Consider the following 21827-nt stretch of genomic DNA (forward strand, 5'->3'; position numbering starts at 1 on the left):
ATGTATTACTTTCTCACGGCTTATAGTTGTTGGTATATCTAGCTTGCAAAAGATATAATATATAACAAATCTCCAATGCTAAATAAAATATATACACTAGAAAAGATAATATTACACCCTATGAAAGTTTCCTAAATCTGCAGATTTAGGTATCAGTCTAAAATATTAAGGAAAAATTCAAAGAATGGGAGAGACTAACTAATATATCCAGAAAGAAAAACAAGAATCAATAAACTGTTCTTCCAAGCTCCAACTTGAGATTCAAGTTCTCAACCATCCCCAAACTCAGATCAAGACAAGCCACCCTCTTCCCACTGCTCGACTTCTTCAACGTCGTCACCGTCGGCTCCGGCAATAACGCTCGTGTAACCAACGTGACTCCGCCGCCATTCTCGTTCCTATGTTTCCTCATGTGTCCTCCAAGAGCTTGTCCCATCGGAAACTCCACTCCGCATATCGGACAAGGATGTGGCGACGGCGTTTTTGGTTTCTTTACCAGACCAGATAGATTCTCGTTGTTAGGCTTCTTGTGGCTTGCACGGTGACCTCCCAATGCTTGAAACGAATGGAACTCCTTTAAACACGTCTTACATGTGAAAACGCGTTTTATATCTCCACCGTTTTCTTGTCCGACTCTTGATAAAAGCATCAGACAGTTCGCCGCAGTAGCCTCCACCGTCGACTTAAACTCCGCAACCATTTTTCTTGTTTTTCAGATGAATGATAAAACTAAACAGTTAAATGATGTTTGTGTATGTGTTTGGTGTGAAATTATGTTGTTGTTGTGTTTTGTGTCTGGTCGGGAATGTATTTATAGAGATCGAGTTGTGTGGACTGAAGACGTGTGAAGATAAGGAATATGACCTTGTGACTTGCTTGGTAAGGAAGTGGCAGCGTATTAGTGTGGTATTATCGTAATTACGTGGCAAAAGCAAGGGTAAAGAGAGAAGATGCTCACGATTGCGAAACCGCGTAGCTTTGGGAGACTGATAGATACGAAATAGTCGTTTTTTCTTTTGCACAAAAAAAAATGAGAATCTTCGTCGCGCTTTCTCCAACCCTTTTTAGATATCTTTACTAACTAAAACTCTGAGTTTGATTTATTTACCACGCGCGGCGCCTGATTTATTCAGCCGTCTTCTAGATTATATATTGATTTTTTTTTATAAAATCAACACCGTCTAGATATATATGGAGATATATATATAATTCTAGAGAAACTTCTGAGTTCTTTTTTCTCGACAAAAGGCTTAGATACCTCTAAGTTATTTGATGTCTTTGACATTTTGTAATCATAACCATAACGGTTATAAACATATTTTGTGTTTTGTTTTCTGTAATTTAGTTTTGTGTACAAATGTCTTAGCAAATAATAAAATTCTAATTTTAAATTGGAATAGTTTAGCTAGAAAAAGCAGTTCTTATTATTCCAAAGAAAAGCAATTCGTTTTCTAATGGTTTTTTTTCAAAACTGGCGTCAGCAATGAGCATTGTAACAATCCCAGCGAAGGCATTACAACATAGAAAAAGCGTGAAACGTACGCGTTTGAAGGCTGTGTGTGGATTGGGGAGAGTGAGAGTAAATAAGTAGCGGATATGTACGGAAACTTGATGGAAACGTGAGAAGCAAGTAGAAGAGATAAGAGAGAATTGTGGCTCTTCCTCCCCCTTCCTATACCTTAAGATTCTTGTTTTCACACTATCTATTCTTCTAATTTTCACAGTTAAACGATAAGAGTCGATTATAAAACAGTTTATGTAATTGGACAAGCCACAAGTATACCTGGTTGGTCATTTATAATATTACCGATCAACATATCCCCTATATATTAATAGAGAAACATTTAAAATATTAAAACTTATAGGTTAATACTAATTAAAAGTGCAATATTGAGTTATCACGTAATTGTAATGTTAATTTTGTTTATGTAGCGGTTTGAGAATCAATTGAGAATTTTGTTAGTGCAAAATTAAATTGAAAGGAAATATTATATTAATAAATTTTATTTATTAAATTGAAATTTAAAAAATGAACAGTAAACATTTTTTTCTAGAATACTCGAGTGTCTAATGTGTATTACTATGTGTATATTTTTAGGATTTTTTTACCTTCTCCGACACATTATGACTTATAAATTACACATTAAGACACTTCCTCCTGGTCAGACACTTTATGGATGTAGATTGTCTTTCATGCCCTCAAACTAGCCTAACCACAGAACTAACTAAACCTATCCTAACCAGAGTGAACTAACCAATTACAATAAAAATATAATTTTTAATTTGTCGAGAAATCACAAGACACTTTTTATCTCTCCTCTCTATTCTGATCTCAAAACTCAGATTCACTTTCACTTTCTCAAATTCCTAACCCTAATTTCCAATCTAGTTTTTTCCTTTATCATCTGTCGAAGAAACGTTTTCATACTTTGTTCACGAACCACGACTAAATCGAGGCCAAAGAAGAAAGAGAAGAAATCCAAGAATTTTGAGGAACCAACCCCATCGCAAACCGTAGCAGGAGGTCTGGTTCTTCATCCTTTTTTTGGAACTGTGTTTTCTACCCAGATCTAACAGATCTGTCTGCATATTTGTAGACTATTAATCACTTTGATTTTTTTTTCCAAAAATAAGTTATATTCAACCGGATCTACGTCTCCCGCCGAGTTTATTTGCGACTGATAGGTTTCCCCACCAAGCGTCTGATTATCTATTCTTCACCGGAGATCCTCTTCTTCTTTCGTCTTGTTCTCAGAGGTACTCCGGAGTTCGAAACCATTCGTCAATTTTGTTTCGGAAAGTTTTCGACCTCCCTGCCCGGCAATGTCCACGCACCAACTGTCCATGACTCGTTTGACCACAAGCCCACAACTGACCACACATCACCTGACCACACATCACATGAGCATCATCACAAGCAGTACACAATTACACAATGGACATCTACAAAACCATTATCCTGCCTTCTTACTATGCTGGACACTTAATCTTATACCATAGCAGCTATCTCCTCCCCTCCATCTTTTGTGTAATATTTTGGAGTATCAAACTTTCTTTTGTTGTATGCTTTTGATGCAATGCTTGCCAGCCATTCATCTGGCAAAAACTACACGTTATCTTTTAATTTCGAGTCTTCTAAAAACTTCTTTATGCTTACTACTTAATCGCCATATCATTTTTTGTTCTTGCACCCAACACTTTATTTGTGAGAGTCAACAAGGTTATCTGACAACGTTATCTATCCTCATCCACAAAATAGGTTTTTGTTCATGCCCACAAAACATGTTATGTCCATCCACATTTAAAGTATCCACATATTTTCACTCTGATGCTATGAATGTTCTCTGTATAATGATGCTGTTGACTAAGTTATGATTAAGAACTTCCACATGTTACGTTTTCTCATCTGTTTATAAACAGAGTTTATGATGTCCACATCCACAATTTCACAGTCTATCTGAATAATAACATTAAAAAAAATAATTTGTTACGAAACCTACTTCTTTCAAACAAATCAGATCTCATTTTTAGATCCTTACGCATCCTACGGTTGTGGATGATTCATATACACCAACCTTAATAACTTTTTCAAAGAAACACGTCTGGTCCCCACAAATAAAATAAAAAACAATAAAACATTAACCAGAGTCTATTGTCTTCCTTAACTCAGCGAGGGACAATCAGTTTTCAAATTTTTTAGCTAAGACAGCTAGATCGATCCTTCCATAGGGAGTTACTTTTTATTGGTTGTTCTATTCCGGTCTGGTTACCCAGACCACCTCAAACTTGAGTAATAGAATAGCCGTTTGCCGTAAAAAAAAAACTCAGCGAGGGGCAATCTCGTCTAAACACATACTATGGATAAGAAGAAAGTGTCCCTCTAGCACAAAGTGCTTTATCCTGTAAAAAAAAGTGAACAAAATATCCTAACATGAAATTCACTCTATTTTTAGTTACATATTGGGATGAAGTAACATGCATATGTGTCTTTTCTGCAGTTAGCACCAAGTGGTCAAGTACTTTTGAATGTATCAATTGCCTTATTTTTCGTGTATGTCACTATGTATTACTTTCTGACGGGTTAACCGGTTTTTAGTTGGTATATCTAGCTTGCAAAAGATATAATTTATTACAAATCTCCAATGCTAAATAAAATATATACACTAGTAAAGAAAATATTACACTCTATGAAAGTTTCCTAAATCTGCAGATTTATGTATCAATCTAAAATATTAATGAAAAATTCAAAAATGAGAGAAACTAACTAATATATCCACAAGAAAAAACTAGAATCAGTAAACAGTTCTTCCAAGCTCCAACTTGAGATTCAAGTTTTCAACCATCCCCAAACTCAGATCAAGACAAGCCACCCTCTTCCCACTGCTCGACCTTTTCAACGTCGTCACCGTCGGCTCCGGCAATAACGCTCGTGTAACCAACGTGACTCCGCCGCCATTCTCGTTCCTATGTTTCCTCTTGTGTCCTCCAAGAGCTTGTCCCATCGGAAACTCCACTCCGCATATCGGACAAGGATGTGGCGACGGCGTTTTTGGTTTCTTTATCAGACCAGATAGATTCTCGTTGTTAGGCTTCTTGTGACTCGCACGGTGACCTCCCAACGCTTGAAACGAATGAAACTCCTTCAAACACGTCTTACATGTGAAAACGCGTTTTGTATCTTCTTGTCCGACTCTCGATAAAAGCATCAGACAGTTCGCCGCCGTAGCCTCCACCGTTGACTTAATATCCGCAACCATTTTTCTTTTCTTCTGATAATAAAACTAAACAGTTAAAGTGATGTTTGTTTATGTGTTTTGGTTGTGAATGTTGTTGTTAGGTTTTTGTATCTGTTTGGGATGTATTTATAGATATCGAGTTGTGTCATGTGTGGTGGATTGAAGACGTGTGAAGATGACAAATAAGACCTTGTGACTTGCTTGGTAAGGAAGTGGCAGCGTATGAGTGTGGTCTTATCGTAATTACGTGGCGAAATTAAGGGCAAAGAGCTCACGATCTGCGAAACCGCGTAGCTTTGGGACTTGGGAGACTGAAATGAAAAAGTCGTTTGGATGAGAATCTTCGTTGTGCTTTCTAGAACGCTTTTATTCGATAACTTAACTTAACCAATAAAACTCTGACTTTGATCTTCTATTTACCACGCACGGCGCGTGATTTTCTCAGCCGTCTTCTAGATATTTGTATAGAATGTTTTATAAGATCAACCAACGCCTTATATGATTCTCTAGATTTTATAAGCAAACACAATTTGTTTTAGAACAAACCGGTCGTCAGCAATGAGGCATGACAAAACAAAAAGCGTGAAATATACGCGTTGGACGGCTGCGTGTGGAGTTGGGGGGGAGTAGTGAGAGTAATAGCATCTCCAACCATTAACACTATTTTTGTGTCAAAACCACACTATTTTAGTGTAATTTTAGCACTAAAAATGAGTTCTTCTCCAACCACAACACCAAATTTCACAGTAAAAGTTATTTTATAATATTATATGTATTTATCTTTTTATTTCTTCTTTATTTATTTGTAAATTTAATTAATAAAGTAAGTGAATAGTGTTTTAGTGGAGTGAATAGTGTTTTGGTGTGGTGAATAGTGTCACACCAAATTTGGTGTGAAATTATAGTGTTGCACTAAAATGGTGTAATTTTTGCAGTCCCATTGGAGATGGTTTTGGTGTAAAAACTACACTAAAATAGTGTTTTGCAGTCTCATTGGAGATGGCCTAAACAACGAGAGGATATGTACGGAAACTTGATAGAAACGTGAGAATCAAGTAGAAAAGATAAGAGAGAGTGACTCTTCTTCATCTTATACCTTAAGATTCTTGTTTTCACACTATCGATGCTTCTTCTAATTTTCAGAACTAGTCGGTAGTCAATTAATAAAACGGTTTATATGATTGGACAAGTCGTTATTTGGTTGGTGTGGTCTATAGGATTACCAACCAACGTGTAAATGGATAAAATAAAACATACGACCGACTTCTTAATGTTTGCAATGGAAAAAATATTACATCATCAAAATTTAATTAAAACTATAAATGTTCAAAGTGCAATTTAGACCAATATTACTAGATTTTGAAAAATTTCACTAATAACTTAACAAATATTTTGGTAACTTTTAAAGAGTGTGTATTTAAAATATTTTTGCATTTAAATCAGTGTTTTTTTAATTCAACCCGATTGTGATTATACCGGTTAATCTGAGATCTGACAATTCAATTTAGGTTTTAAAAATATTCATATTAAAAAAATCATTAAAATTCGACATTAACCGATTGAACTGTTGGATGACCGATATGTAATCTAATTTGATTTAAATTGTAATAGTTTCATAATTTGTAATCTTATAATCCAAATTTTAAAGTTCATTATTTTGCAATTTATGAAATTATGACGTTTCTACAAAATTTTAAAGAGAAAATGATAGATATAAAATAACTAAGATTAATTATTGTATTGTTTGGAAACATTGATAGTAGTATAAAAATTTATTGTTTGGAAACATTGATAGTGGTATAAAGAAATAAGTATATTGTTTGGAAACATGAATAGTAGTATAAAAAAAGGAAGATTAGTGATTTAATGTATGTTAAACTATAAAGTATAAATGTGTATTTAATTTAAATACTTACAAAATAAATGTTAGGTCCAACAGAATGTTTCTGTTTTAATAAGATAGATTGGTCTCGAACGGGCCGTTGACCCTTATCCATATATATCACATTGTATTGATCCGTTTATCTTTTGTGTATTATTTCCAAGTGTATATTTTCTTTTGTCGGGTTTATTATGCTATTAGATACAACGAGAAACATTACATAGACGATAGTACAGCTGACCATTCTACCTGCCTTATAAGAATTCATGTCTGACTGCATCATCCTGAGCTGCCCTATGAAATCCATTCCTGACGGTATTCCTTACGCCATGCTAAAGATCCCTTATAAGACTTGTCTCCAATATTCTGCATAATTCGCCTTCTCCGGAAATTGAAACCCATATTTCCTGGTGTAGAAATTGCGTCGTCTGGGATTCGAACCCCAGATTTTGGTGTAGAAGCCTTTAAACCTTGACCACTAGGCCACAGTGCTTCCACAATTTCCAAGTGTATATTATAATATGTTTAAACTATACGAAGATAACATTCAAGGTTAATATCGATAGTCAAGTGTACATAATGAGATATTAACGAAGACTAAATTTTAGGCCGCACTTTGTTTTTTATTAAAATAACATATAAGAGAGACAAATGTTTTTAGTGAAACTTTTACGAATTTTATTAAATTTTACAAGATATCGGAGGTGATTGGTCCAACCAATCACACCCGATGGGTTGTCCATATTTTTATTTTTAACATGGTAACATTATTTCCTTCTACTTGAACTATAAATTATTCATTCGATAATTAAAACTCCAGGGTAAGATGTGATTTTCTGTGCTTTTGGAATTTCTATTTATGCATAAAATATGGTGTATACAGTAAATTATAATGATATCTCTAAATTATTTTTTGGTTTGTATAGTCTTAGGAATATATGGCAATATAAATTTAGAGCAATGATTGTGAATGAGCAAGTAATGAAATATTAAAATCAAGGATTCATGATTTAAGATATTTATGATATTCTCTGCAATTAAAATCTATGAATAATAATTTAAAGTTTAATATTTTTATATATGTCATTTCATATTATAAATGAAATAAATGACTATGTTCCGGAATTCAAGATCATTCATATTCCACGAACGTAAAGTCAGATTTTAATTGTTTAGCTTGGACTGTGAAGTCTTTTCATAGAGAACTTTGTTTTATTGGTTGTTCTATTTTCGTCTTGTTATCCAGACCGCTTCAAGTTTAACTAATAACATAGCATTCTTTGTAAAAAATATCTTTTTGTGTGTTTTAAAAAATTATAAACTGATGCTAGATTTTTTAGTTCCTATATTCAGTGAGATTTGTTACTATTTTATTGTTTGTATTTTAATAGTATTGATAATCAATGATGCTTCCTATGTTCATCCAGATTTGGTAACTTTTACAATGGAAAAAGTCAATTGATAGAACACATTGATATTTGTTAGTTCATATATTCAATTAGATTTGTTACCATTTAAATTGTTTGTGTGTGTAAAAGAAAAATTAAAACTGATGATAGATGTCTTAGTTTTTATGTTAAGTGAGATTTGTTATCATTTAAATTATTTTTACTTTAATAGTATTGATTGGATATATGGTTGGTTACCAACCAACTAAACTGAACAAAAATATATAATGTATTATGATATCACATAATAACAATATTCTTAAAATATAAATTTGTTAAACTTAAGTTTGGTATAGTTAGACCTTAAACCCTAAACCTATATAATTGAAACCCTAAACCCATATGTAAGATTAACATGAACAAAAAAATCCAAAGTATTAAAAACATAAAGTATTTCACACCTGAAGTGTATTATACGATATGATTGTTTTATGGCAAAAATAACATAATTTCTGCAGGTGTTCAATAAAAAAAAAGAAATGTTCTGCATATGTGAATAATTATAATAACTATCACTTTATGTTATACCATATGATTGTTTTGTGTAAAACCATATAATTGTTTTACTCTATGTGAGAATGAACATAATTATTATACAATATCTATGAATTATAATTATGCATTATAAATGAAAACCAGAATCTATATAGTTTAAAATACGATCCACAAAATTCAAAATCTATAACCGAGATGTTTCTTCTGGTTTGATCACATCATAACCAATATACAGTATAACCTCTTTAAATTAATATTCTATAAATTAATATATACTAAAAATCTATATAAAATAACATAATTTTATAGTCTCAAATTGAGTTTTTAGTCCAGTTATAATATCGATAAATTAATAATCTCTATGAATGAATAAAAAATTATAGTTTTGGTGTAGTCCCAACATTATTAATTTATAAATGTTTCGCTGTATATAATGCAATACTTACCATAGTTAGGATTTATTCTAGGATAAGTTGCTTTTAATATTAAGGTTCTAATCGTATAAAATATGTTGTATAGTATATTTTTAATTTTTAATTTAGAAACAAGTTGTGTCTAACTTCTGATTTTGTTTTAATAGCATTGATTGGTTTCGGTTTTAGTTTATGGGTTTGGCTCCAAATTTGAAATTATTTTCGCTACCGAAAAATTGTATGATACATAAAAATAGATAGAAAACATAATTTATTTTAGTGTACTAATGTCAAGTAAACAACAACGGGCTTATTTAGGGAATTAAAGAAAAAAGAAATTAGTTTTTTAGAAATAGATAGAAAACATAATTTATTTTAGTGTACTAATGTTAGGTAAACAACAACGGGTTTATTTAGGGAATAACAAATAAAAAAAGAGTAATTAGATTTTTTAAAAAGAGAGAGAAGAGAGAAATAAGAAGAGAAAAGAGGAGAAAAGAGGAGAGAGGGTGAAATTTTAGTTAGATAGTGAATTTTTTTTTTCTTTAGTTATTGGGTGCAAATTCCCAACAACTATTTAAGTTACAAATAATGGTAAAAATAAATCTTTGGCTAACGTAACTCCAAGAAATGGGGAGATAAAAAATGAAGATCCTATTAGTCTCTTTTTTAGTTACATGCTTAGAGTTGAAAAGGGGAGAGCAGGCTTTATTTGCTAAAATCACTCAACCGATCTTTGATAGTAAGTTAAGATCGTGCGTGATTCTATATTCATTTACCAAATATAGACTGAGAGAAAAGAGAGAATCATGGAAACGTTTTGGTATATGAGTGTGTGATGAGAAGAATGTGATTAACATTTAGCCATAATACAAAATGTTCTTCCAAAGTTTATCTCTTCTTATTCTCGTCGCCACTCTCCTTTGCTCTCCTGCCTTTGCTCTTAAAAAGGTTCTCTCTTTCTCTCAGTCTTCCATATATATATTTTTTTGGGCTTACGATATGCACATGTTTAATGGTTTAATTGTGTACAGTCTTATATAGTATACTTGGGATCTCACGCACATCCTCCTCATCACATCTCTCACGCTCATCTCGACCGTGTTGCTCATTCACATCGCACTTTTCTCGCTTCTTTCTTGGGAAGGTATCATCCCTCAAATTTATCTATTGATTGAGAAAGTAAAAAAACAAAGGTTTTTGATTATTTATTTCTCAAAAACACTGCATAAAACAAACTGCCTCTCAATATTGCAGCCATCAAAGTGCAGAAGACGCCATCTTTTATTCATACAAGAGACATGTCAATGGCTTCGCCGCTGTTCTTGAAGACAGTGCAGCTGCAGAAATCGCCAGTTAGATCATCGATCCTCAAATTCTGCATGCTTTTCTCATCCCCTTAAGTTTCACCTAATAAAACTATTAATAAGTTAATTTTTAAATGCAGAGCATCCAAATGTAGTATCTATATTCTTAAACAAAGGAAGGAAACTGCATACCACTCATTCATGGGATTTCATGCTTCTTGAGAAACATGGCGTCGTTCACAAGTCTTCTCTTTGGAAGAAAGCAGGATTCGGAGAAGGCACAATCATAGCCAATCTTGACACTGGTAAACTCACAAAGAAAGGAGTCTATCTATTACCATCATGCTTCATAATAATTATGAATATATTATAATCATCAAAGACCGTATCAAAATATTGATGAAGGGGACATTTTTTTCTATGTTTTTCTTTATATCTTTTGGAAGATTTTAAAATATGTATATTGATGAAGGTGTGTGGCCTGAGTCAAAAAGCTTCAGCGATGAAGGGTATGGAGATGTTCCGGCTAGGTGGAAAGGCAGTTGTCACGGTGATGTTCCTTGCAACAGGTTCTCATCACCTCTCTTACTATTACAAACTTAATTTAAATTTATATGATTACTTATTGTTTGGTTCATTACATGTAACTAGGAAGCTCATTGGAGCAAAATACTTCAACAAAGGTTACTTAGCGTACGCAAAATTTCCCTCTAACTCTACCTTTGAAACCCCTCGTGACCTTGACGGTCACGGCACCCATACTCTCTCCACAGCGGGAGGAAACTTTGTACCCGGAGCCAACGTCTTTGGACTTGGCAACGGGACAGCTAGTGGCGGTTCTCCTAGGGCTAGAGTCGCCTCTTACAAAGTGTGTTGGCCGCCTTTTAAAGGTGCCGAGTGCTTTGATGCTGATATCTTGGCAGCGATTGATGCAGCGATCGGTGACGGTGTGGATGTTATATCGGCTTCAGTGGGCGGAGATGCTGGAAATTATATGGAGGATGGCATGTCCATTGGTTCCTTCGTAGCAGTCAAGAACGGTGTGACGGTTGTGTGTTCCGCTGGGAACTCGGGTCCTAAACCTGGAACTGTCTCAAACGTTGCACCGTGGATTATCACCGTCGGAGCTAGCTCCATGGATCGGGAGTTTCAATCATTTGTAGAGCTCAGCAACGGCTCACGCTTCGAGGTTTTGATCTTAATTAACCTAATATTCCAATTTTTCTTTATTACTTGTGCTACAAGTCTTGGTTTGAACGCAGGGAACAAGCCTCTCTAAGCCTTTGCCTGAAAAAAAGATGTACGATCTGATCAGTGCCGCGGACTGTAAAGCAGCCAATGCGTCAGCGTTACAAGCGTAAGTATAAGCTATGTCCGTTTTTTTTGGAAAGTGTGTAATTAACTAGTTTTTAAATATATATTAGATTGCTATGCAAGAAAGATAGCCTAGATCCGGAGAAAGTGAAAGGGAAGATCGTTGTGTGTCTAAGAGGAGACAACGCACGTGTGGACAAGGGACAGCAAGCAGCCACTGCTGGTGCTGTAGGAATGATACTATGCAACGACAAGGCGAGCGGAAACGAGATCATCGCAGACGCTCATGTTCTTCCCGCTTCTCAGATTAACTACGAAGATGGTGAAGCCGTGTTCTCATACCTAAACTCCACAAAAGACCCCAAAGGCTACATAACTGCACCCAACACTCAGCTCCACACAAAGCCAGCTCCATTCATGGCCTCGTTCTCTTCAAGAGGCCCCAACACCATCACACCAGGAATCCTCAAGCCCGACATCACCGCGCCAGGTGTCAACATCCTAGCCGCCTTCACGGAAGCCACAAGCCCTACGGACATAGAATCTGACAACCGTAGAACTCCTTTCAACATCGAATCGGGAACATCCATGTCTTGTCCTCACATCTCCGGCATCGTCGGTCTCTTGAAGACGCTCCGCCCTCAGTGGAGCCCCGCCGCGATCCGCTCCGCCATCATGACTACTTCGAGAACAAGAGATAACACTCGAAAGCCCATGGTCGACGCGACTTTCCACAAAGCCACTCCTTTCGGCTACGGCTCGGGCCATGTCCAGCCCAATAAAGCCTCCCACCCGGGCCTCGTCTACGATCTCAACACTGGAGACTACTTAGACTTCCTATGCGCCATCGGTTACGCCAACAAGGTCGTTCAACTCTTTGCCGATGATCCACTATACACGTGCCGCACCGGAGCTAATCTTTTGGACTTCAACTACCCTTCGATCACTGTCCCTAAACTCACCGACTCTGTCACGATCACTCGTAAGCTCACGAACGTTGGACCTCCTTCCACGTACAGAGCCTATTTCCGAGCGCCTCTTGGAGTTGAAGTCTCTGTAGAGCCGAAACTGCTCACGTTCAGTAAAGTCGGTGAGGAGAAGATGTTTCAGATGACTCTCCAGGTTAAGTCAGCGAAGGCTTTAGGGTACTTATTTGGAGAGCTGACGTGGACTGATACCAAACACCATGTTAGGAGTCCCATTGTCGTGGAGCTTTCAAGCTAGTCACTTTATTCATCACTCTACTCTTTATCTTTTGGCGTTTATTTTTTTTAATATCAATCATTCTATAAGTTCGGATATTATTTGAATGTTAAATTAAATTTGGCAAATTAATACTCTCTCTATTTCTTAATATATGATATTTTGATTGAATGTACATAGTTTAAAAAATATTTCAACTAATTATAATTTTTTTTTGTAAAATCGTATTGTTTAAACAGTTTCCAATAAACTGTAAAATGTTACTGGAGGAAGTATTTTTTTAGAAAAAATTAAAAATAAGAAATTCATTAGAGGGGTAATAATGTAATTTCAAATAGTTATATGCAACCTAATGTTTTGCCAATTTAGAAGAAAGCGAAAAAAAACAAAAAGTAACTTTGAGATGGGGAAAGGGAAGCGATACTGGCTACTGAAAACAGAGCCAAGCGAGTGGTCATGGTCAGACCAAGAAGCCAACGGCGGCGTGAGCAAATGGGACGGGGTGAAGAACAAACAAGCCCAGAAGAATCTCAGATCCATGACTTTAGGCGACCTCTGTTTCTTCTACCACTCCGGTGCGAAATCAAGGTGCGTCGTGGGTGTGGTGGAGGTGGCTCGCGAATGGTACGAAGATGATGACGAAGGAGAAGGAGCGGTCGACGTGAAAGCTGTCGGAGAGATGAGGAGGTTTGTTGATTTGAAGGAGATGAAAGGAGACAAAGGGATTAAGGATTTCGTTTTGTTCAGACAGCCGAGGTTGTCTGTTGTTCCGGTGGAAGTTGATGTTTGGGAAAAGATTTGTGAATTGGGAGATGGGTTTTCTGGAGATGGTAAAGAAGATCGTGAAAGCAGCAGCAGCGACGAATCTTGAGTTGTTTATTCTGGTTTAGGTTTTGAGATTAGTCTGAGTATTGATCTGTCAAGAGTCTAGTCACCACGCCATTGATGTTCTTCTATGTGTTTATTTTTATTTCTAACGGCATAAAGTCGTGTATTGTTAACTTAATTATGGTCTTAGGGTTATGATAAATTTAAAAAAATTAAAATGTTTTGCAAGTGCAATTTTGCCTGTCCAGCGGCAAGTAGGCATGATTAGCATTAATCATATCTTATGTGCAATGGAAGTGTATAATTGATTTATTGGGATCAAAGTAGTGATCTTTTGTGTTACATTGCTCTTGTTTGTTGCTTGGAAGACGGATCTTAGAGAGCTATTAAACTACTTTATCGAGCCATGGACTGGTAGAGAGTTTCCATCTCCATAACCATTTTAAAGACACTTTGGCTGGAGAAATAGGTGACAGAAGGGTTTATGAAGGATCCAGAACCAGCCAGGTCTGTTGATCTAGGTTTGAAATTGCAGAAAGCGTATAAAAAATCTTTAATCAGTGTTTTTTTTTCTTTTTGCTTCTGCAGGATCATCATCTCAGCAAAGTACAGTATCAGAGTGGCCATTCCAAAGATGTCGCTTTACCTGATGGATGGATCATTGAGGGGAGAAACTCCGTTCAAATAGACAAGGTACATACATGTTGGTTATCTTTGGTTCGTGTTTTATGGTCCGGTCCTGTATTTCTCAAATCCGTTAGTGCTCTTTGTTTGCAATTTTACATTGAGGCAGGAACGGGAAGAAATTTCGTTCTTTGGCTGCTGTTGAGAGATGCTTGAACGGTACAGTTCATTCCGGCAGCTTTCGGTAAGTTTCTAAAGCTTTATATCATTCAGAGGTACTATGAACCGGTTCTACACCAGGTTGTACCGGCTTGAAGATGTTTAATATATTGATTTAACACGTTTCCAGAACGGTATCGGAGTTCAGAGCGTGGTTATTGACTGTTAATAGGTTCAGACGTCTCTCTACATGGTCTGAAGCTTTTGTCTCGCTGATCCAAGACCGGTTTAAACCAAAATCTGATTTCTTGCTGTGGTCGGTTTAACTAGTTTTGGTTTACTGTTTAAACAAGCTATTCCCGTCGGGTAGTCTCTACCAAGTTGTTTATATGTCGGTCTAGTTTTATATAACTGATCTGAATAAACCGGTTTTGCCAGATTTTTTCATGTTCATAGTCGGTATGTACCGGATATGTATAGTAGCGCTTAATTACTGTTCACACTACACCGTCTGTTGTAAGGAGTTATGGATATAATCACCAAAGTAATGATATAATCACCAAAGTAATGATAAGTAACATGCTTCATCGCATAAAAGCTATGATAGCAGGAAAGTAATAATATTCAATTTCCTATAATGTTTGTGCAAACTTAGTATTTTGACAAGTGTTAATGTGACTAAACGAAATAATATTATTTCATTTCTCACAAACCATGTTTATGCAAATTTTATATTAGTAACTAGGGTAAACCCGCCCTACGGGCGGGCGGACGAATAAATTAATAATAATAATTATTTAAAATTTAAAATTTATTTTAACTAAAAATAGTATTATTTTTTTGTCAGTACTAAAAGCAGTATTAACTTTCATAATCTTTTACAATAATCTTACTATTTATTCTAACAGGTATATATTATTTTAACTATAATAATTTTTAAAAGTATATAATTATTTAATTTCGCTCAATATTTATTTTAGTTTAACTATACCAATAACTAACTTATATGTGGTATTAGAAGTTCTCCTACAATTATATAATTATATTCTATGTCGATTTGTATTTTTGATTTGGTTTTTGAATCGATAGGTTTACTCTCTTTCTTATTTCTATGTTATAGTCGTAAAAGAAAAAATAATGACTAACAATTTCTAAAAAAAATTACCGTCGAGTGAGCTTATTTTCTCTCTTAGATATATTTTTGTTTCATGAACTGAATTTTTATTTTTATACTTTTTGAGAACTAATTATTTAGATGATGAAAAGGAAATATGTGTTATCTTAAAAAGTTTCTCTCTCTAATTTTTTCTATCTTCTCTCTAGAAGCTTTCTGAAAAGTGAAACTGTGTTCGGTGGCCGGTGGTTTCATCACCGCCCGTCACCTTTTCTCTTTTGTTTTTTGTTTTTTGCTTGATGAATCCAATTGTGTTATAAGTCTAAATTTGGGTTCACTTTCCGTTTAGCGGATTCTCTTCTTCCGGTGCGGATAATAAATTTCCGATCTAGAATCGGATTTTCTTTTCCTTTGAGGATTTTGTTTCCGGGTTTATCCGGTCCTCTCTTCCGTGAACTTAAAATTTCAACCTGTTTGTTAGGGTTTGATTTATCTTCTTCAAAGGTTATGATCAAAATCTTTTCTTTATGGGAAATCAGTCTTCACCAGACAGTAGTTCTTGCCGGTAAACGGCTTTAGGTGGAGCTTTCTTGTGGAAGAGATGATGATAAGAAAGGATAAATCTCAGTTGATGCAGAAGAGATTCAGTAGAGATTGGCGTTCTTTATGAATGGTCCAACAAAGGATTTTCTTTTGATTGATTGAGAAGTCCTAGAGCTTAACAACCGAAGGAGAAAGAGATTCAGATTCTGACATCAGCGAAAGACGGAAGAGATCTCAAGATGGTCTAGGCGTTTACAGGGAGGTATCCATGGAGTTTCAGCGTCGAGAAGCAAAAAAGGAGGATCGGTACAGAAGAGTCCCGGCGGCGAAGAACAGAGGCGGTGAAGAATCTCGTTTTGCAAATCAGACACATTCCATCATCACGTGTCTTCGGATTCTTCAAGAAGCAGCACGCGGAAAGGAAGATATCAAAAACTGATCTTCGATTGGGCTTTTAATTGGGCTTATTTTATTTTGTAATGCTTCTCTAGAGTTTTACGGTTATTGGATCCTAAATGTAATTGCCTCAAACCATGTAAAACAGCCCATTGGGTTAGTTAATGAAATATGTTGACAAAAAGATGATGAAAAGGAAATAACCTTTTCATTATAAGTCGAAATATTTTAAGACAGAAAAATAAATAATATGAAATTATTGTTGTTGTTTATACATACACTTGTTTGTTAGAATCTTGTAATATTATACATGAAAACAAACTTAACCATGTCATCAATATAATTAATTAGAAGGTTTGAAATAAATATAACTTATAATATATAATCTTTACACTAATTTTATTATTAAAAATCTTTTTTATTTTCGTTATTCAGAATGTTAAATGTATAATATTATATATGAAACCAAAGTTAGCAATATTAGTAATATTAGGAAAAAGAATAAATTAATTACTTAGTAGAATTTTCGAAGAAAAAGCTGTCTTTAATTTACTTGAAATAATCAACAGGAATTTATAAGTATCCCTCATTTGTCTAGAGACAAATAATTAATGTAGGAAACGTGAAATTGAGTCGTCAAGACTGTCTAAGGAAAAAGAAAATTCTTTGGTTTATAAAGAATTAACAATACAAAGCTAGCTAGCAGCATATTACAAAAACATGTTCTCGCATCCCATTCTCCTATAGCTTCCCATGCCATCCCCAATGTATTACTTTTCTTCCTCTTCTATTGCCTCTGCTGCGAGTAAAATTAACACATTTTCCCAGTCAAAACAGACCAATAATCTTTATGTGGAGATGAAATGAGGACATGAGGACATGTACTATACCTGCTCGTGAATTGAGAAGAAGACGACCATTGTACATCGTATCGAGGAGCTCATGAGCACCAGGCCTTCTAAGGAGTCCTTTGTTGTTTGCCAGAGGGTAACAGTTAGGACATTCAGTAAACTCATACACATCTTTGGATCCTTTTCGGTTGAGAGCTTTCCATTTTCCTATAGCCCCACACATATAATCTAATCATATGAACACATAAGGGCATCAATTAAGCTCTTGAGACTTTCTGAAGCATATCAAACGAAAACAGAGAACCGTTGCGTCTTTTAACACAGAAAGATGTCAACTTACGCAGAGTAATATCTATACATATATAAGAGTTTAGTAAGCTAAGAAAATGTAACTCAAAAAGAACAGTACCAATGCTCTGGCAGTTACAGTAAACTTCTGGTTTCTTGTCTAAAGCGGCTGCGTTTTGTACATAGACGAAGGTATAAGCATTGGTAACTAAAGCTGGAGATAAGCACATATATGTCATCATCCAGTGTTTCCTTGACATCGATTGCTGATCCCCCTGCAGGCCAAGAACACAACCTAGCTAAGAAGACTCAGAGATTTTTCTTACCAAAAGGTAATGTAAAGCAACAGTGACCAGTAACATTTAAAGACATACAGTAATGTTCTTAGCATCAATTGAATTTAATGATGATTAATATAAATCGACGACAGCAGATTCAATATACGTCGATGAACATTCAGTAATATCATTGCCGGAATAATTTGAATTATGAGCAGAAAAAGAAAAAAAGAGGTAATTACATTGACGTCAACCATCAGCATGTCGATCCACATGAGCTCACCGCCGCGTTTCACGTTTTCAGCCTCCCAGAACCTCAGAAGCCTACTTTCGACGGTGGATGAGCACCGGCCGGACTTCAGATCAGAAAAAAACACGCGAGAATTAGCCATGAGTGAATCTTTGAGTAAGAGTAATAGGAACTGAAGATATGATGAGGGAAACAAAGAGAGAAATAGGAACTGAAGATATGATGAGGGAATTAGCCATGAGTGAATCTTTGAGTAAGAGTAATAGGAACTGAAGATATGATGAGGGAAACAAAGAGAGAACTCACACATATTTATATCCAGAAATCTCCGACTTTGGGTTGAAGCTAGACATTAAAGACGACGTGGTGGAGATGAGAACCATTAAAGAGCTGCCATGAAGCATACATAAGACCGTTTCGGAGAAGCTCATACGACATCTCACCGCCGATTGATGAAAGAACACGACAGCTTCCACCAAGACGCAAATTAGGTCTACAGGGATAACTCTCCATCGGGCCATCCCTAGCACTAAAATGTAAGCCCAAACACGAAGCAAAAGAAAAGCCCAATTCACCAACACTAAATGAAACGCAGCGCAAAGGCTATCCGGGACACGTGTCGAGTCGAGCTTAAGCGAATTGATGACGTGTCTTGATGAGAAGAGAGTGAGCTTTTCTTTATATATATAGATTTTGACATGTGTTAGTGCGAATGAGCGACACTAATGGATTGGTATTTTATGCGGGTCCTAGTGAGTAAAGAGGTACGACGTACCATACATAAAGTGCGAGGTGTAATTGGCTTGAGACCCACTAAACCTCTCACTCGGGTTATCGAATTACACCCGGCAACGAAAAGAGATATGCAGACGAGACCTTCAGACGACCTTGTCCCTCTTGTCAAGTTTCCGTCGCGACACCGTCGCGAACCCCAACTCTATATCGTGGACCCCACTTCGAGACCTTCGTCTCGCAGTCGCAGGAAAGGAAATGTCGACACGGTAAGTGGAAAGGCTGTCCTTAGATCTTTCGATCGTAGAATTATTGGGTATATACTTGAATGAAAGACGGATCTTTGAAAGTTATCTTCTGACAATAAAAAAAATCTCATCTTTCCTATTTTTTTTTTGGTGTGGGTAGAAGCGCTTTAACGAGTCAGGGACTGGTAAAGAGATTACATCTCTAGTATCTATTAAAAGGCACTTGGTTGGAGAAGTAGATGAGAGACGCTTGTCTCGAAGTACAAAGTTTTATGAAAAACGCAGAACCGAACAGGTCCGCTGATATTAGATTTGATATTTGCACAAGCATTATGCTTCTTTGTCTCAAATCCACGGTGTTTTTTGGATTTTGGCAGGACAATCGCAAAAGGTCCAAGGATTTCGTTTTGCCTCAAGGATGGACCGTTGAGGCGAGACAGAGGAGAGACTGTTCTCAAATTGATAAGGTTGCTGCTTATGAGAGAAGAATCCTATCTTGTTGTCTTGTTGATTAGTTTGAGAATCACTGAGCATAATGTGCTAATCGGACCGTCTTGTATTTGGTTCCTTGCAGTACTATACTGAGCAAGAAACGGGAAAGCGGTTCCGTTCCCTTGTTTCCGCTGAGAGGTACTTGAACTCTGTAGGTAACGGTACAGTTTCTTCGGTTTCTAAGGTCCACTCTGAGCGGGTTCCGGTGAGTTTCTCTAAGCTTGTCATCATTTAGAGGTGCCGAAGATTTTAACAGCATGTACCGGTCTGATGTTGGTTTTCTTCTTCAACACCTGTTTTAGCTTTTGGCGATTTGCAATGGTACTGGATATGAGAACGTGGTTATTGACCCAAACCCACCAGAGAAAGTTAAATGGGTACTTACCGGTCCGGAGGGAGACATGTTTAGTGCCAATGTTATGGGCTCGGACGTCTCTAGCTCTGTCAAACAGACTTGGTCCGAGACTTTTGTCTCTTTGATCCAAGACCGCTGTTAACCAAAATCTGAATCCTAGTTTTGGCGTTTTTGTGGCCGGTTTTGGTATATACTATAACAAGATTTCCCGGTCTGTAGTCTCTCCAAGCTGTTCATGTTTCGGTCTAGTTTATAACTGACCGACCTGAATCATTGGTTTTACCAGATTTTCTAAGTGCATAGTTGCTGGGAACCGGATTTCGGGTAATATCGGTTAGGTCTATGTTTTTAATCTTGAAATGCTTACAAATCTCCAAATCTTGAAATGTGTATTTAAAACAGAGATATGTTATTTTTCGCTAATTCTTGTATCTGTTTATCAACTTTTACTATAATCACCAAATATAAAATGTGAAGAACCATACTGACATTTCTTGAATCTACTTCTAAATGAAACATTTTGGTACGGTTAAACTCATACCTGGACCCTTGATCGGTTAAACAAACTGTAGCATTGAAACTTTCAGGACTTTCTTTGTGCAGATCGTTGTTACCAACAGGTAAACCTAGTACCTCTCAAGTTTGTATCTTGAATTGAGAGGGTTTGTTCGATTCTTCAATGACAAGTTTATCTTATTCCATGTGAGCTATAATTATTACATCTTGTAACCGGTTTATGCAGTGAGATTCGGGGGAAATACGAAAATATATGTAAATTGTTATTAATTATATTTTTCTTATCTATAATATTTAAGATAAATAAAATAATTTATAAAATCAATACAGTTTCCAATTAATTTTCAGTTGAAATTAAGTATGTTTGCATTGGAATAGTAAAATGATATTTTATGTAACAATAAAAAATGTTAAATTAATACTTATTATGAAACAAATGGAATAATATATAACTCTATATTTCATCTCATTCCTACATGGAACTGGAAAAATTAAATAAATCTTGACATTAAAAACCAAAGAAGGCCACCCAAACAAGTTATATGTTTATATCCTTAATGTTATTTAGTCATCATTATAGTTGTTCCTGTTTCACTATTTGGTAGCATGGTTCATCTTTTAACTATAAATAGATACGGAACCGACTGGTCGGACGAGTATTTATTCCTCTTATTATAATTTAAACTAATATAAAAAATAGATAATTTAGTGATATCTATACTACTAAAATAAAATAATTTTAATTTGTGATACATATATATATATATATATATATCACAAATAATTTTTAAAGTATATATTTATATGTTTGTGTCTATTTCTTACAACTATAGCTTAGTTGATGAGTGATTGTGTAGGATGGACTAGATTATTTTAAAAACCATTGACCCATATTATATTCATCTATTTATGTTTTATAGATAAAAGTCCAAAAATTTGGAGCAAACAAACCTAACTAACAGTTAAAAAAAGTTGAGGACCTTGGTATCTGGATATTCCGAGGAACTTCCAACTAATATCTAAAGACTGTTCACCGGAAATCTGAATTTTGTCCGCCGAAAGCATTTAGGAGGGCTGGTGATCACCCTATGTTAATCCCATGTAATCAGGACTGGAACTTAGGTGTCGGAACTCAAAGTTGTGAATCATTTACCACCACACCACAAAGGCCAGTTAAAAATATTTTATTTATTATTTTCTAAAGTATTTTTTTCAAACAATTTGCTATAAATTCTCTTCACAAATTGAAGAGAATATCGATTCTTGCTATTGGATTAAACTCCTAACTAATGGGTGTAAATCTATTGTAATATTAACCATATCTAACTAAGATAACAAATCACAATTTCTCACCG

At 35.5% G+C, this 21827-nt stretch overlaps 7 protein-coding genes across 7 annotated transcripts in view; 3 read left to right on the top strand and 4 right to left on the bottom strand.

The window, feature by feature from the left end:
* LOC108832647 (uncharacterized) overlaps positions 1-21827 on the bottom strand; it is a 44355-nt gene that overhangs the window by 13563 nt on the left and 8965 nt on the right. The window lies entirely within an intron of this gene.
* Positions 38-815, bottom strand: LOC108832646 (zinc finger protein ZAT12-like). Its single transcript, XM_018606112.2, has one exon. It carries the CDS (start codon positions 698-700, stop codon positions 227-229), a length of 474 nt encoding a protein of 157 aa, XP_018461614.1. The 5' UTR covers positions 701-815; the 3' UTR covers positions 38-226.
* LOC108828643 (zinc finger protein ZAT12) lies at positions 4144-4822 on the bottom strand. The gene has a single exon (XM_018602393.2). It carries the CDS (start codon positions 4755-4757, stop codon positions 4293-4295), a length of 465 nt encoding a protein of 154 aa, XP_018457895.2. The 5' UTR covers positions 4758-4822; the 3' UTR covers positions 4144-4292.
* LOC108840424 (subtilisin-like protease SBT5.4) lies at positions 9772-12911 on the top strand. Its single transcript, XM_018613254.2, has 8 exons — positions 9772-9925; positions 10009-10121; positions 10232-10329; positions 10422-10586; positions 10754-10850; positions 10933-11470; positions 11544-11638; positions 11706-12911. The coding sequence occupies exons 1-8, from the start codon at positions 9851-9853 to the stop codon at positions 12817-12819; spliced, it is 2295 nt and encodes a 764-aa protein (XP_018468756.2). The 5' UTR covers positions 9772-9850; the 3' UTR covers positions 12820-12911.
* Positions 13183-13846, top strand: LOC108825533 (uncharacterized). The gene has a single exon (XM_018598840.2). The coding sequence runs from the start codon at positions 13202-13204 to the stop codon at positions 13667-13669; it is 468 nt and encodes a 155-aa protein (XP_018454342.2). The 5' UTR covers positions 13183-13201; the 3' UTR covers positions 13670-13846.
* LOC130507876 (uncharacterized) lies at positions 17000-18679 on the bottom strand. Its single transcript, XM_057002564.1, has 5 exons — positions 18438-18679; positions 18122-18235; positions 17723-17876; positions 17353-17520; positions 17000-17261 (listed from the first exon to the last, which is right to left on the bottom strand). Exons 1-5 carry the CDS (start codon positions 18648-18650, stop codon positions 17233-17235), a joined length of 678 nt encoding a protein of 225 aa, XP_056858544.1. The 5' UTR covers positions 18651-18679; the 3' UTR covers positions 17000-17232.
* On the top strand, positions 18872-20390 carry LOC108825518 (methyl-CpG-binding domain-containing protein 7-like). The gene is made up of 5 exons (XM_018598821.2): positions 18872-19130; positions 19270-19404; positions 19487-19576; positions 19684-19806; positions 19904-20390. The coding sequence occupies exons 1-5, from the start codon at positions 18993-18995 to the stop codon at positions 20096-20098; spliced, it is 681 nt and encodes a 226-aa protein (XP_018454323.1). The 5' UTR covers positions 18872-18992; the 3' UTR covers positions 20099-20390.

Source organism: Raphanus sativus, chromosome 2 (assembly GCF_000801105.2).
Source record: "Raphanus sativus cultivar WK10039 chromosome 2, ASM80110v3, whole genome shotgun sequence".
Classification (NCBI taxonomy): Eukaryota; Viridiplantae; Streptophyta; class Magnoliopsida; order Brassicales; family Brassicaceae; genus Raphanus; species Raphanus sativus.

Bases quoted from the DNA above. Each gene is read 5' to 3' on its own strand.
- LOC108825533 (XM_018598840.2), top strand. From the start codon at position 13,202: ATGGGGAAAGGGAAGCGATACTGGCTACTGAAAACAGAGCCAAGCGAG.
- LOC108832646 (XM_018606112.2), bottom strand. From the start codon at position 700: ATGGTTGCGGAGTTTAAGTCGACGGTGGAGGCTACTGCGGCGAACTGT.
- LOC130507876 (XM_057002564.1), bottom strand. From the start codon at position 18,650: ATGGCCCGATGGAGAGTTATCCCTGTAGACCTAATTTGCGTCTTGGTG. The intron at 17,877-18,121 runs GTAATTACCTCT...CTTGGCCTGCAG, and splicing joins TGCTGATGGTTGACGTCAAT to GGGGATCAGCAATCGATGTC. The intron at 17,262-17,352 runs GTATAGTACATG...TTTTACTCGCAG, and splicing joins TCTTCTCAATTCACGAGCAG to CAGAGGCAATAGAAGAGGAA.
- LOC108825518 (XM_018598821.2), top strand. From the start codon at position 18,993: ATGCAGACGAGACCTTCAGACGACCTTGTCCCTCTTGTCAAGTTTCCG. The intron at 19,405-19,486 runs GTCCGCTGATAT...GGATTTTGGCAG, and splicing joins AAAAACGCAGAACCGAACAG to GACAATCGCAAAAGGTCCAA. The intron at 19,807-19,903 runs GTGAGTTTCTCT...CACCTGTTTTAG, and splicing joins TCCACTCTGAGCGGGTTCCG to CTTTTGGCGATTTGCAATGG.
- LOC108828643 (XM_018602393.2), bottom strand. From the start codon at position 4,757: ATGGTTGCGGATATTAAGTCAACGGTGGAGGCTACGGCGGCGAACTGT.
- LOC108840424 (XM_018613254.2), top strand. From the start codon at position 9,851: ATGTTCTTCCAAAGTTTATCTCTTCTTATTCTCGTCGCCACTCTCCTT. The intron at 10,587-10,753 runs GTAAACTCACAA...ATATTGATGAAG, and splicing joins CATAGCCAATCTTGACACTG to GTGTGTGGCCTGAGTCAAAA. The intron at 11,639-11,705 runs GTAAGTATAAGC...AATATATATTAG, and splicing joins AATGCGTCAGCGTTACAAGC to ATTGCTATGCAAGAAAGATA.